The 17226-nt window shown below is 35.4% G+C and overlaps 1 protein-coding gene across 1 annotated transcript; it reads left to right on the plus strand.

Annotated features, from left to right (window-relative positions):
* Positions 1 to 720: 720 nt before the first annotated feature.
* Positions 721 to 15785, plus strand: LOC144450545 (ly6/PLAUR domain-containing protein 1-like). The gene is made up of 5 exons (XM_078141190.1): positions 721 to 757; positions 1212 to 1367; positions 14993 to 15115; positions 15324 to 15496; positions 15708 to 15785. Exons 2-5 carry the CDS (start codon positions 1298 to 1300, stop codon positions 15783 to 15785), a joined length of 444 nt encoding a protein of 147 aa, XP_077997316.1. The 5' UTR covers positions 721 to 757; positions 1212 to 1297.
* The last annotated feature ends 1441 nt before the right edge of the window (positions 15786 to 17226 follow it).

The following is a 17226-nucleotide window of genomic DNA, read 5'->3' on the forward strand; positions in this document are numbered from 1 at the left end:
ATTTTCATTGTACGTTTGTAAATTGGACCTTCATGGCATATATCTAGAATAAGTGCCCTCAAGGGTCTCATTCATTCACTGATTCAATGCTATCACGCTGTCATCTGTTATTTGAAGTTTGCAGTATTTTCATGATACCGTTCTGTACTATTTTTTAGCTCCAGTTGCCTTTATTTCAAGCGCAGTTGAAAGCATTATACTTGAAACTAAGAATCTCGACAAAAGGTGTTAGTAAAAACATTGTAAAACAACAACGAAACAAGTTAAGGAATATTTTAGCTGATGTTCATTGATAAGCCTTCTACTTTCAGAGCAAAGGTCTTTACACTTTAGATAGCAGTTGGGAAAATAGGTTTACACTATAGTTATATGGATGGACTGTAGCAGAAAAGAGTAATGTACCTAGCTTACAGGGAATGAATGGAAGTGTGTATCAGTTGTTTTTGGTTCCAATGTTTTATTTGCAAAGTAGAATAATATTTGCTCCTCCTTCTGTCTCATTCTCGCAAACCAGAGCTGATATTTGTTCCGCGACACTGCGGATTATTTTCTTGACGGAACGTTGTTTACCACGACGTTTTGTCTGAGATGATCTGCATCTCAAAAAATGTGGTCTTATAAAACAAGACATCGGATCTGCGCTTGGGCGTAAACGCTCTCGATATGCACCTTGGGTCGCCACATATCAAAAGAAAGCCCATGGTCTAACAGCTAGATTACCAAAAATGTTGCGAGCGCCTGAAATGGGAATACCATGGTAAGTATCTAAAAACTTACTAATGTTAACACTGCTTTTATCTTAGTAAATCGTTGCCAGAACATTTACATTGTAATAATATATTAATCAATGAATAATCCGACATACATTGCAAACAACACTGTGCGAATCAGACCAAATTCGTTTTACAACACACTCTGTGTTACGATAATATAATAGAATTACAGTACATGAAGATAAAAAGGTGTAGCTCTGCTACAAAGATTTTTATCGAACCAGACGATGAATAGCAGCAAATTGTAAAAATCATTTCTAATTTTGGCCGGAATTACGCTCCATATACAATACAAGCGTACACAGTAACCCCTGAGGTAGAATACACATGTACATGTTTGAGTCCCTGTGGAAGACAATCGTGATTTTGATGCTAATTCTAGGGAGCTTTCATGTAGTACCCTCAAGAGCCTAAATATTCTACTATTGATTCGTGCAGATGACCTCTTCAGTGTGTCCACCATACCATGAGTGGAAATACACCGCAAGTAAGAGTTATGCGAGTGGTTTTCATCATAGAACAGAATGGATGCCGTACGTGACATTTTCACAAGTTTCGTTTGTCTGATGATGATAATATCTACTATTGTCAAAGGTAAGTGATTCTATAGGCAAATTATGTCACACCACCGACGTTTTCAAAAAATTGCAGACGATTTGTTGCACCGTTGTAAATATACTGTCACTTTTCCATATTCTCCACTTCGATGACAGCTTTCGATTCTGATGCAAGATTGCTATCTTTTGTATAAAGCTTATCCAAATGACAAGATATTTCACAAAAAATACTCAAATTACCATGGCAACCGATTTGTTATTGGTCTTAGTATGCAATCACATATGTGTATGGCAGAGGGCAATCGTTATTTATTCTTATAGTAGCTGTGTAATTATTCTGTTTCATGAAAACATGATTCATAAGCGTTTAATTTATGGAGGAAATGTAAGTCCTGACAATTTTCCTACCTTTGCCATTCTTATTGAATATGGGCATTGTTGTGAGATTTACGTCCTTATTCTCCGATTATTATGACTGGTATACCATGCGCATAGTATTGTATGCGACATAATATTGTAACGGATTATGAAGATACATAATGCCTGAATATTTGCCGATTTCTTAACTATGGCTTTTGATTTAGCCAACACCCTTACTCTAGATCTTGCCTCGAAAATATGAATATTTAAAACTATGCGATATTGAGAAAATATTTTTGTTTTCAATATATAATTTTAGAACTACTTTAATCTGATATTTCCCATAAATCAAAACATATCAATCAGCACGAATTGTAGCAGCACAGTGTTATCGTTAATGCGACGAACCCGTGTATTAAGTCGAGTGTAATAATGGCTGATCACGGTACGTAGAATGCCACAGTTCATTAAAAACGAGAACGTTGTACAGAGTTACTAAATCTATCGCGGATTTGTTCCTTCTAATCTGAGAATTTATGGGTAATAAATTATTGTCAAACCTGTTCGTGAGCGGTTAATATTAACCATTACATCATAGGAATTATTTGCTAAAACTGTCATAGCACAATCTTTTTCCTCGTCAAAATATGCTCATGTACAAATATGCTCATGTACATAGTGCTGATGTCGATATCGGCAAGAAAGCAAACTCTTCCAGATATATTTTCCGAGGGCCCAAAATAAATATCAAAATCACAATGCTGAAATGAGTGTTATCCAATTTGATTTGTTTGCATGTTGTCAATTTACCCAAAATAGAGACTATTTGGCGCCAGTGATTTGTCGACCTACACATTTTGATTAAAAGTTTGGCGCCAATATTTTCGCTCAAAAGCTTGAAATACAGGAAGATAAGATTTATTTTCAGTAAGCACTATGGGGAAATACCAGCTTGAATATTCTCTGAGGTTAATGTAATACATAGCGAGCTATGGTCAGGTTTGTAGTGATAAAAATAGCCAAGATGCTTGTATTTGTGGAAAATTTTTTCGAAAACCTGTAATTTAGTGCTTTTAAAGTGCCATGCTACTGGCAAATATGGTGTGAGTTTTGTAGATCTCTTCTATCTCGCCACAAATAGAATTTGCATGAAAATGGGATAGTCGTGTTTGCTTCAAATTACAGTTAAACGAAAAGGTAATAGACCAAAGGATTTCAAGGCCAAAGTCCTTTATGATGTAGATGTTTGGAATGTATGACATGACAAATCAAATCCGGCAAGCTAAAAAAATGAAGTTATATACGTGGATGCATTGAAAGCAGATATTTCATGAATTCAACAGAAGCATGTTTATCTTGACCTGTGTTGTCTGCTCAAATCAACGCTGTGAAAACGGATACTTGATCTGCAAATGTAAAACATATTGTGATGTCAAAACAGCCCAGATCTCTTATCCAGAGTACAGTAGAGTCATTGAGCGTGCGTGATTTAACTTGAATAGAGCTATCACTACAGTACTGGAAACGTTGTATTCGGATAGCTTCGACTGCAAAAGTGTTAAATGATAGAATTTTATCGTTCATTTGTATGTGCTTGTTAGCCTTTTAGAAGGTTATTTTAACAATTTTAAGTGCACTGCTCGTTAAAAAGTTACGTGTGCTGTGGCGTGATCCCACGGCAAACAGTTAATTAAGCGGATACTACAATACGCTGAGAATGTGCTATTTGTAAAAGTTTCAAAATCAACGGAAACAGATTTAAATGTAACCTAGGAACAAATGGCGTCGATATGTGTACCGGATATTTAGTCACTTAATGATTGTCTTATGTTGAGAAATTTCGAATGGGAATAAATTAACTCGATAAATATCTAATATTGGTGTTTAGGGGTTCCATTGAGAGTAAATGCCTTCGATTTTACAAATTTCGACAGCGTAATGAGTCAATAACACCTACGACTTTCCTATAAAAGCAGTCATTATAAACGTGGCAAGACTATACTTATGGTGGAACCGTATATTAAAGTAGTACATTCGGTAACCTAGGCTTCATTTTCGAGTACAGTCTTTGTACATAATACACATGTATAATCCACACTCCAGAATCAAGTTTGAGCCGACACAGAGTTTGCTACATGTGAATACAGATGCCTAATAGCGGCAAACAGGGTGAAATTCGAATTTGTGGTACCAAAGAAATACGTCATTATGTCATTTTATAATATATGAATTTCCAGTGACAGTACTTGTGTTATACCAGTTGTCTGAGTTGTTGTACACGATTTAACTTGTTGTAGTGTTTAGAATGATAGAAGAATATTTCAATATCAAAGAAAACTCCAAAACTCATAAGGTTAAAGAATTTGCTTCTTGAAGTGGAATATATCATATCAACGCTATACAAAACCAAAAATACTACATGTTCACCATTAGGCAATATGAAACGACACTACCGTGCTAGGTCAGGTTATTGTACTTTTGGAAGGCTATAAGAATTGTGGGATTTTCATTCTATCTATTTTTTGGAATATATCTCACTCATTGTTATCTGATTTTAGTATTAATTTCTGCTTCAGGAGTGATGCAATTGAAACATTCCAACTCATTTAAAAGCCATAGGATATGAAAGTGTCTCTCAGTTTGAGTTAATCTGTTCTGTACCAAATGGCGTATTATCATCTCCCAATCGATCTCTGTGCATAGATCCCGAGTTCAATACGTGTTATTGTGTTGTTGAGAGGATAACATCAGGTCGGTAAGCCAAGGAGGAAATTGTAAACACCCGTGGTACTGATGCTATGATAGAGCAGAAATTTAGCTTCAGTATTCCTTTTGGATCATGTTACATTTATGGAGTTATTTGAACAGATAATTTTACATACAGTATTAAAATATTAGCTTCATTATTATGTTTTGGGGTAATATTGCGCTTATTGACTCATGAACCAGGAATGTTAGATATATTACTTAAAGGAGCAAATTCTGTATCCTTATGGGCTTTGGAATGTGTTTTTCTTTGATATTGTACATAACACGTTAGCCTAATTGTTTAGTGTTTGAGATAATATTGCACTTGATGACTTCTAAAAGAGTAATTTTAGATATAATACTAAAGGGTTAGTCTCATTATTTGGCTTGGGGTAATATTACTCTAGTGTATTGACTCATGAACCAGTAGTTTTTATAATAGTGCTAAAAAGTCACATCACATAGGTTTAGGGTAATATATATTGCATTTATTGACTTCTAAACCAGTCATTTCATGTATAGTGGAACATATTAGCCTCATTATTCGGTTTTAGGGTAATATTGCACTTAACGACTCATAAACAAGGAATTTCCTAATTAGTCAATCAATGTTGAGGTAATGTATATTGATTTTAATATAAACCAGTAATTTCATATATAGTGGTAAGATGTTAGCCCCATTATTCGGTGTGATATTGCAGTTATTGACTTCTGGACCAGTAATTTCAGATATACTGCTGAAAGTAATCTTTGGTTGAATTTACTGGCAGGAAAAGTGTGTCATTACGACGGCTGGGCCGCCTTTGAATTATGTAGTTATCACTTTAGAGACTACGTGCACTCTGTTAAATTGAAGGGCCATTAATCTCAATGTAACCATATGTTGTTGGTTCCCCTGTACTAAATTGGATCATTTTCCCCTGTAGTTTGTCTACTTAAGGTGTTACACAATCTTTCATATCTCCCTTGGTATTATGAATGACTTTTTACATTAATCTCCGGTAAATTATGTTCTTTGTCAACAGCAGTTTCAAAGGGACTGTTATTGACGAGGGACATCTGTCCACTTTAGCCGTTGAAGTGACATTTCAGGATAAAATCTTTCGATCAAGCAACAAAGATGAGGGTTAGCTTATTCATACAAAATGTCGGTTTGTAAAGGTTACTTGACTAGCTACAGATGATTGTGTTTATATCAATATACTTGACAATCAGTACATGGGATACGTTATTTGTTGTAGATTGATATGTTTTTTTATTTTTATCAAATGCTTGCAGGGTAATTTAACAGTACAACAAATAATTTTTTTAATGTTTGTGAGCTACAAGTATATCTTGGTGCAAAATGAAGTCAAATTAATGAATCTTTTTACTCTTTTTTTCTTTTTCTTTTTCTTTTTGTAATTTTTGTGCTGGGAATTGTTCCCAGCGATTTTTTCATGCATACAGTTCAAATTACGGTGATGGTTGTAGTGGTGGTGGTGGTGGTGGTGGTGGTGGTGGTGGTGGCGGCGGCGGCGGCGGCGGTGGTGGTGGTGGTGGTGGTGGTGGTGGTGGTGGTGGTGGTGGTGGTGGTGGTGGTGGTGACGATGATGAAAAATGATTGTGATTTGTATGTGGTTGCTATCACCTTACGTGCTTTATCACCTGCCGTCAGTGTACTTAATCTCTTTGGATATATCATTTAGTGTATACATCGCTAGTGGGCAGGACTAAATCCATGTTACTAACATACGCAGCCTAAATTAGGTCAAAACTCGAACATCAATGTGATTCACTCAGCTAAAACGATAGCTTCAACTACTACATTTAGTGACCTACATTTCAATTCTTCACGGTCAATTCTATCATTGAAATTATCCGTATCATAGCGAAGAGACCTTGATTGTCGAGTACGTTCATAAAATACATGTTATAAAATAGCTCGGTTAAGATGAGAACATGCCAATCCCCATTTATTTAGAACCCGTGTGTGGCTCAAAAGCTTTAGTCTACATTATTTTAACTAAAGCATCTGTGTATTAAAATCATCAATCTAACCAAGGGATCCTGTCAGCAGTCGCATTCATCATGTCTACACAGTGTCCATTTGTTCAGCTAACAATTGTGTTGAAGTCTTGTTTTTATGATCTAACAGAAGGCTTGAACAAGCGAATCCATTTGAATAACTAGGAGGAATATTGTACTTTATGTGAACACATGGGGACAACTTCAAACAACTGCTCTCCGACAACCCCATACATAATGTATTTTTATTACCCCTTGCAATAACCGAAATCCCTCGTCTTGTCTTTATTAGTACCAACCATATGTTAGTTTTATTGTGTATTCTCAGAAAAGAGTGAACAAAATTAAAAGTCAGCAGCCGTTGTCATCCTGACCAGTAAGGTAGATATGAACTCGAATGAACTATGTAAGGCTATCGTTTATATGGATAACATACTGTGTATAATAATGGCCCTGCAAAGAAAACACACACCATATATAACAAGTTTGGTGATTAAAGAATTGACAGTGTAGGTTGCACGGATCAAGGTTTTCCCGGCGTGGTTCCAGTGCTAACATTTATCAAGGATGAATTCTAATTTAATGGAATAACCTATCACCAGTCCCAATTACAGTTGTGGTAATTGGATCTTATGTTAGGTAATACTACACGCTCAAATATTCCTGTCTTAATTACCATCTATATATGTAACTGTTCCGTTCGTAGTTCGAGCAATCTTTTGGGTATGAGAAGAGTCAACTTAAAACCTATTTGAAATGTGGATGTTTGAAATTGTGTCATGTAAACATAAAGCAACACTAGATCAATGTAAGAACACTTTAAAATGCCCAATACTTGTCTCTTGAATAATGAAGTGATTCTTACTGATTCGTAGCTTCATCTGTAATCATCGAAATAAGGGCTTATATTTACAGTAAAAGTACATTGGTTACTTGACATGCAGTAGCTCTAACGTTCTATTTTTTGTAAGTGTGTTTTATATTCACACTTTCTATATATTTATACTGTAACAGTTGTGCTTGATTACGCATGATCCTCTCAGTCATCAAACCTTACGACAACCAATTCACAAGAGATTGAATGATGTAGATCGAATCATTATTATCAACGACTTATTGTAGATGGAAACGTGGCTGGATGTGGCTTTTTTTCTTCTTAAATTTTATATAAGTATTTATAATTTTATATGTCCACATATGACACCTTGATTAATAACATAACATAACATAACATAACATAACATAACATGTTGATAAGCAATTCTGTTAATCAGCAGGACATTGTACAATTTCCAGTTTAAGTCGCGTGTAGTGTTTTTCAAAAGACAAAATCTTACTACTGAGTATAGTAAAATTTACATCTACTGAGTTTTAATTACTCTAATGTCTGTCGCATATTTTCTCCAGTATAGGCCTGCGTGCAAGTATATTCATTCACACACCACATACATGAACTTCTTGAAATAAATAAATTTAACTTCTTGAAAATTGAAAATGGGACGCTAGGTCAGGAAGCATCAATCTTTTAAAATGCGACGACTATACTGCATTTGATGGATGCAAAACATCTATATTATTTGTAATATCTCACTGATACATCCATTATGTACCGATCGCTTTTACTGCAGTAAATCGTTTTGGGGCAATTTCACTGAATATTGGAACTTCTCCAATCTAACTCTTGGCTTATTCGGAATTAAATTAGCTTTACAGTGAGGAAAGCGTTGGGTTCTATCTCCTGCTAATACAGGATGTTGGAAACTTACTGACAAATTGATCCGTAGAATAAACAACTATGCGGTTGGGCAAAGTCACGGTAATGGACTATATTTCAAGGTCACTTGCAGTCAAGTGTAGCGGTCAGGAAAAATCAAAACATTATAAAGATAAGTGTAATGACTTTAGGGCGATGCCTTGAATATTAAATACTTCCTTTTTTGATAATGTGCATCAGGGACCAATTGTACAGTTGTTAAAATCTCTTTGCCTCAGGAAAGATTGTTCCTGTCCCTTTTGAAATACTAAAACAAATTGGAAGGTTCACCGTCTTGTTTTCAACAAGAGCGACAATATTTCATTTTACCACACAGTTAACAGTATTTGGCGGCCATATTGGATGGCTTGATTTTGATGACATGTTTGACTTCAATTTCAAATATTTGTTCAGTGGTCCTTGTTCCTTTTCTTGATTTAAGAATGGGTTTGATTTTCTTGAGCAAAGTAACAGTCTCGAATCTTTTATTTCCGTGATATATACTACAGCAATGTTTGTTTAATATGTAGTTTGTCACCTTTTTTTAATTTGTATTTATCGGTATAAATAGTTTACATGAATAGAAGAGATTTCTGTGGTCTCAAACGAGATTTCTATTATCAAAAAAATTAAGATAAATATTAAAGTATTAAAAAGAACGCAGCGTGCCGAGGTTTACACAGCAAAGAGTATTTGATAATACTCTGTATTCTGCACGCAATATTGTTTGACTGGCTCTTCCTGTTAGCTTCTTTTGATTTGCCATGTCCTTCCTCGTTATCTCTCAGCAATTTCCCATTTCCAGTATAGTATAGTGTTGAATGAATTGATATATATATTGATATCTTACTTAAGATGAAACATGAATTCCCAGCTTCAATGCCTCATCATCAAATACCAAGCAAATGACTTATAATTGCATCGGAGTTAAATGATATCCCACAAGAATAGAAAGGATAGAAGGTTATTCCTCGTCGTGTCATCTACGTCTTACTGAGCTTAAACTTCTACTGTTCCTTCAGAAGGATCAATAGAGGTTGAAGCATCTACATAAACAGACCAAAACTATGATTCAAGGTCTCTGATTTTATCATGCAGTGACACTTATATATCATTTCACGATATTGTTCTTCGTTCAACCAAGGTAAATACAAGTGACCTAAGGGGCCTTTTCACTACGAGTCGCTCTAGACGAGTAGTGGCAAAACATTTAGGGAATAATATGATTATACCCCAAAAAATCGATTTGGAACGTTTTGATTCATTTTTCGAGCACCGCCGATCTAGTGACGTAGATATGGGCTGTCGGTTGAACGACCTTGGTATATGATCCATATTTTCTGTTCAAAGACAATATAACTTGGCTAGTGAATGGTATAGTGTTTCTTAATTAATTTCTAGCGTTTCACTGAAACAACTCGAGTGTCCTCAATTCACATATTAAGTTACCATTGAGCCTGGGAGCTTAAACAACAGGGATGCCAGCTAAATCATCCTTAATTATCAAGACAAATGGTGCTTCACGACCACACGAACTGTAATTGCATCTACAAGTCTAATAAACGTCCTACCGTCATTGCAGAACATGACGTTTGCATGGATGGCGAGCCTTTAATTTATATTTTTGGCGTCGTTGTTTTTATAATTTTTGAATATTCATCATTTGGCAACCTTTATTGGTATAGTGAGGTGGTAAAACTGAAAGCCCTATTCGAGACATGTCGAAGAGGGATTTGGCAGTGTAACTGTAAAGAGTAACAATGCTATAATCACTTCGCAAAAAAAAATATTTCGGCGATTTGGAAATTTTCGATGGAAAATCTTCAATATACACTGACGTCTATAAATCACTGAATGTTCCATTTGCATTGATAAATCTACAAGCTTAGGGTTACTACCAAGATCAAAGTTGTGTGTGAAAATTACAGCCTACACAACATCACATAATTGAACCGAAATTCTATTTCATTCCTTTTGAAACCGCTACTTAATGAGAATCTGTGTGCTTATTCACGAGTCTGTAGTAACTGCATGAGTATAACTGCTACTTTGTTTCACAAAAGTGATAATCGATGGTACCAACGAAACACAACACTTTTCATACCAGTTAATATCTCAGACAACAAATGGCAATGCCTAAAGGTATTATTCAAAACAATGTCTGTGAGTCTTACTTTGTTACATTCTATCTTATCATTGATAAATGTTACACATCATAATATCATGAATATTAGCACCATCTTGTTCATGTAGCCTGCTAGTAGCATTAGTTTGTTTTGAACTCGTAAATATTAGCGCCATTTTATTCATATAGTCTGCTCGTGGCAATACTATGTTTTGAAATCGTGCACATTGGCGCCATTTTGTTCAATATAGACAGCTAGTTACAGTATTTTGTTTTAACTAAGTCTGGGAATAATCTTGCTTCGTTATCTAAAAATAGTCTGTGATTAAAACATGAGTCTACGTAAAAGAGGATTATTTCGAAGATATAATACATTCGTGTATGACAGGGGTCATGACCTATAAAGCTGTATGACTGTAATCTGAATAGGCTGTATTTGCACCATACCAGTCAAGGAATCCCTATAGGGAAAAGTCATTTTACCCTATATCCTGGCGATGTACTAGGAATAAAAAAGAACCTCTTTGTGTAGGTCTGGCATTCTTTGGAATTTTCAGGTCTTGGGTTAGTGTTTCGAAGGTGAACGTTGATTTACGGCCCGTTTCAAGTTACTGTTCAGCGGCTCCGGAATTTTCAGGTCTGGGGTTAGTGTTGTGAAGTTGAACATTGATTTACAGTGTGTTTGAAGTTACTGTGCAGCGGCTCTGTTTGATAAAACCGTGCAGAATCCAAAAAGAAACTGCACATGCTACTCATAAGATTAGAAGAGTAATTGAATACCGATTCTTGCGACATTTTGTCTAAATGAAATGTAGTAACATGCCGCCACGAAGACATCAAATGCAGACGTCAAAACATTAATATTGCCGGCCGCAGCATGTCTATCAGTATATTTAAATTCAGACCACCAATTGTTTGGTGGCCAGAGGTTCAAATGGTTTACACTTATTTCTATTTCACCGGTCTATTTCATTCAGAGAAAATGTGCCAAGAATTTGCATTCTTGCTATCTTTGTGTAGAATATCCAGTTTCTTATTTTGTTTCTGTGTGATTGTATCGAACGACGCTTCTGAACTTGAACTTGAAATGGGTTGTACTCAAAACGAGACCCTCTCCATCCCTTTATCAAAGTTTCTGACATCCCTCCGTCCCTCTGTCAAGACATGTCTCTTTAAAGCGATTAAGTATGACTAGTTATTTACTCATAATATCGGACGTGGTGTATCGAACAGTGCTGAATATTATGTTTAAACATATTGTTTAGTTGAAACATATTATAGTACAATGAATGCAATGAAATTGATTTTTAGGACCGCACCCTAAAATCAGCGCCGCCTCCCCCCCCCCACCCAACGCGATGCCTACTTCAACTTGTTACTGTACTACTTGTAGATAATATTAACCTCTAATTAACACGTACAGTGGCTAATTATTGATATTGTAACAATTGTCAGTGAATGTATGGTTTGTTGTCTGGTCCAACACATAGTATTCCAGTTAAAGCTAGCACACCTTTAAACATTAGCATTAGACTTCATCCTCTACCTTGTATCCAATATCTATGTATTCTCCATTCCTTATTTCCATACTGTACAAAATCCGCTCTTAGCTCTATGCCTAGAGCCTTGCTTTCATAGATTCTGGTGCATTATAAAGGTTCTTGATCACGAGTTATTGATATTATTATGGCTCCCTAATAGCACTATAAGAACAACAATGTTAAAGTGGACCACGCTTTAGTCAACGAACAAATGAATTAGGTGTACATAATAACTCACTATATTAAAATATTCACATTGTCAGTTTCAAATGCAGCTATAATGTTCTGATATGAATATTTATATCTTTATCATAATTATCAGTTATGACTATAACCTTAAACTGCTTTTTACAGGAAATATTCTTTATGAGTGTTAAAGTGGCATAGTCTGTCACTGTGACCCAATTTTCATTGACGTCTGTGTGCAAAATATAAATTCATAATACACATTAATACTTATTTAGGAGGAAATAAGCATTAAAGGGAAACGCCATTCTAGGAAATAAAGTCATTTAATTCATTTTGGGTTCTGGGGAGCCATTTTATGGTTTACATCTCGTAAATGTCGCGCGATTACCAAGAAAAATTAAATTGAAACTCTATTTCACTTGTACTGTTCTGTTAGATCTCCACTGTTGCCTCATGGAACTTAGCAGACATTATATGTATTAGTTGAACAATGAATATTCATGACTTTATCTCAAGGTAGCAAGCATTTAGGAATCATGAATATTCATTGTTCAACTAATATATATATGTATGTTTTCTTAGTCCCGTAAGGCAATGGTAGGCAATTATGATAACATTGAGAATGAAAGAGTTGTATACAGTGTGGTGTTTTTTTGGTAATCGCATGATTATGTGATGTGAAATCATGAAATGATTTATCAAAACCCAAAGTTTATGAAAATACCTTAATTTTTTTCCTGTAGTGGTGTTCTCCTTTAACATGGCGTGATAAAGGGTTTTGATTGAATCCAATCTTACCTGTTCATACGCATATTAAATTAACACAAGCTCAATTTAAAACTTTTTAAAGTAAAATACTTACATGAAACCCCGATTAAACTATACTTGTATCATAATGTTGATGAAATACAATTACAATGGTATTCTGGCATTTCGAATATAGTTGATTACACAGATAGTAAAAGATTTCCTCGAAAATTTTATAAATATAGACGCTCGTCTGTTTCCGACAACCCTCGGGCGATATCGTTACGACTTCTTCAATATGAACGAAGGGAATCCTCAGTTGCATAAATGGGCTTCTGATGGCGCTCTTTATGCGTTCTCTCCAAATTTTCATCAAAGTCACTTTGTTTCATGCTCACCCCTCAAATCGTTGTGTTATCCAGTGTGGTTTTTTTTTAATTTTTGTATAAATATATCATATTTAATGTAACAAATAGATCACTTTCAAACTGAATGTAGCAAAATGAATGTCATATTTAGGACGGCATATCACCTTCTCTGATAACATATGGTTGTCACACCAGCTGATATATGTAAGTGTGTGAACAGTTTGACCAATAGGAAAGCAGTAGGGCCTGATGGTATCGCCGCTGAACACATCAAATATGCTAATGGGAGCCTTGATATCCTGCCTTCATGTTTGTTTACAGCTGCTCATGTTCAAGGTTATTTAACGACTCGTATAGTAGACACTATTTTAGTCCCTGTGGTTAAAGATGAACTGGTGAATTCACCGACGCCAGAAAGTATCGACCAATAGAAATCGCTACTGTCATCTAGAAACTATGAAATTATGATACTCGATAAATGCGATAATTGTCTACGTACCTCTGTTTATCAATTTGGGTTTAAAGGCAGACGCTCTACCGACATGTGTGTCTTTCTACTTAAAGAAATTATTGATTTTTACACCTGTCATAATACTCCAGTGTTCCTGTGTTTTTAGATGCCACCAAGGCTTTTTATAGAGTAAATCACTGGACACTATACTATTTCGTAAATTGCTGGATATAGATGTACCTATTTGTATTGTCAGAATTTTTGTTTATTGGTATCGACATCAAGAGTTTTGTATCAGATGGGGCTTCGTTTTGCCTGAGTGTGTTCCTATCAGTAATGGTGTTAGACAAGGTGGCATTCTATCCCATCGTCTTTTTACGGTGTATATTGATAATTTAAGTAGCTCGCTAGTTGAGTCTAATATTGGATGTCACCTTGGAGGTAAATGTATCAACCATCTCCTGTATACTGGTGATATTATGTCCGCCAATTAAGTGCCTTAATAGTCCTCTAAAACATCTTGTAACTATGCAATGTAGCATGACATCGTTTTCGATCCTAAGAAGACTAAAATGCCTGTCTGTTATTTCACCTAGATTTAATATTTCGAACATTCCCTAGGTGAAGCTTAACAATACCGTGCTGTCATTTGTAAATATGAATTCATATTTAGTCGTTATTTTTAATTCTAAGGGTGATGACAATGACGATATCAGACGTCAAATGAGATCATTTTATGCTAAGGCCAAATCACATCCCTAATTTTTGGAACTGTTTATATTCTGTTAAATTTACATTATTTCAAGCGTATTGTTCGTCCATGTACTGTTCTCATGTTTAGAGTGTACATACGAAAAAATGTTTCAATGATGTTCGTGTTGCGTACAACAATGCATTTTGAATATAGTGCTTTGCTTAAAGAGGCACGTGAGTATTTTTAACACGTTTGTACATCTAGTTATATTATGACATATGAGAGTAAACAGTGCACTCTACACTCTAAATGTTATTTAAGACTTAAAAGAGTGAATACATCATCATTATCTGATTTGAGATTTTTAAACAGTAAATTGTGGGGGGAGAGAAAATTATGGGTTGTTTTGAACTATTGTAATGAGTCTTTTTGTGTCTGCAATTTTTTGGTGTACTCGATATAAATTATTATTATTAAATTATATTTCAAAGTGATGCCATAAAGTTTGCCTTTAACAGTAGTATTGTTTGTTGGCATGTATAAATACCTTTCTTCCTCTCTTTCTTCCTAGACCTACCTACGGGCAGGCAGGTGGGCATATCTGTGTGGGGTGTATTTTGCTCTTTGATGTATATAGCTATGTGATAACATGCGTATTACTTTCTTTTGTCCCATATAGTGACTGCATTAGAATGCTACACCTGTCCACTGGTAGAGGATAACGATAACTGCAGCAAACCAGAAAACGTTGCAACGTGTCGAGTCGGCGACGATATGTGTTTCACAGAAATTCAGTTTGAAGGTAGGTCACCTGATGACGCACAGTTAACCCGTTGAGGTTGATAAGGTCACAATTTAATACTCAAGTTACAGCTAGTGCCAATTCAATGTGACTAACGCAATGTGAGTTGAAACAGTAACTTCACTCAAGCAGTTCAATGTCCTATTTATATGCTGACGAACATTTTTTATCAACTAAAAAACTTGTTTTTTCTTATATCTCCATTCAGGTGGTTCGCGTTACAAAGTGAAGAAACTAACCAAGAGTTGTGTTATGAGCACATTTTGTAAAGAAGAGAAATCTTTATACAATCCCGGCAAATGCATTCGAAAAGACGAAGATTACATCTGTGTTAACTGTTGCCGAGAGAACAGGTGTAACGCCTCGGCTGGTGTTGCTATGGTAACACCCAATGTGTCCGCCATTTTGATTTTGTTGCTCTGTACAATGTATGCTGCTCACGTTCTCCCACAACTAATATTATGGATGCCGACATTACAGCGTACTATTAGCAAGCTTGAAAAAATTATGTCGTCTAGCACTCACTCCATTGCCATGGGAACCTTTGACTTGCTTTCAAATGCACCTGCATATTGGAGATTTATCATGACAGGCACGAGATTTCCAGAGACACTATTTATTCATAGAGAAAAAAATCATTACAGCGGTTGCCATGATGGCAGCTGAATGATAGGATGTCGTGCACCAAGTAGAACCAGTTATGATGGTAATTTTGTACCGAGTTATAATGTTGTTTGTGTCGATGAGACGCGGGAGCTGGGAGATCACGTTCACGAGTCCGAGGTCATATGTCCTACTTCAGCAGAATGAGATCTAGAAATGAAACTTTTTTTGAATCGAATTTGTAGATTTTTCACGTTAGGCTTAATTTTCAGCTCTTTCATCTTTTTCCAATGAAAATGCTAAAAAATGCCAATTTAACATACACTTTTTTCCTGTACGACTATAGACCTAAATACGGGTCCTAAACTGAATACATCATAGTATCCCAATTTCTGGTGACGTGATGAAGTTTGTCACGTGGTCAATTTTATTAATAACATTGAATAACAGTATCACTAATTATCGACTAACAATTAGAGGAATTGGTATATTGAATGAGAGGATGGGCGCATCCATCCATCCGTATGCAAGATAATCATTTGAGTGAAATTGAGACAAAAATAGTACAATCTTTAAGTTTATTACCATTTGCTATGATGAAAAAGGACTAAGAACAGTCTTGTCTTCTTGCAGTTCTTAATATTACAAAACAGAAGTTCTTGTTAAACGTTCAGTGGTCGTTCCTGTCCTCTTTTTTAATAAACCCGTTTGATCTTGCCGTCGAGTAGTACCGGTAGCATTTGACTTAAACAGCACTGTTGTCGACATTTGCCTTATGATGTAAGTTTATTCGTCTATACTGCTTTCCAACGCGTTGTTTTGGTCCTGTCTTTCACCCAGAGCTATAAGTGTCAATGACATAGATGACTGATGAGACACCCTTAACACCTGTGCTACCCGGCACAGATGTGAATATTTATCACTTTTATCTTTCTCCATTTTTTGTTATGGTAATTACATTTATACTTAAATTGTGATATCAATTTATAGCGAAAGACTTTGAATGTAGACCAAAATAAAACCGAACTACGCCAAAAATTTGCTTCCAAAAAAAATTGTGCGAAAAAAAACATGGCGGGAAGTGCTTGGTAGACCAACCGAAAAAAATAACTTTAGCATGGAAAAGGTCAAGACACACACCACATACATCAACTGTTGGTTTTATTGATCGGTAGTCGACGGATGTTGTATTCTTTGTCATGCAATTGTATTCTCTTATTTCAGCACAATTCAATTTGCAGCCACTTATTAAACAAACAAACTAGTGAAGCAAGGTGACATCAATTCAAAAATGTTAAAAATTATTGTCGGTGGGAAATAAAGATATTAAAACGTGTACACCGACCATTCATCATTCTAAAAACGTTTACTAAGGTATTTACTTGGGTCAAGAGGTTGTACAATAAATGGGGTGATTATTTACATCGGCATTTAGATTATTAAAACAGAAAATATAGAAAGTTGTAAATTAAATGGAAAGTGTCAGATTTTAGTTGAAAAATTACTTT

Source organism: Glandiceps talaboti, chromosome 20, assembly GCF_964340395.1.
Source record: "Glandiceps talaboti chromosome 20, keGlaTala1.1, whole genome shotgun sequence".
Taxonomy (NCBI): domain Eukaryota; kingdom Metazoa; phylum Hemichordata; class Enteropneusta; family Spengelidae; genus Glandiceps; species Glandiceps talaboti.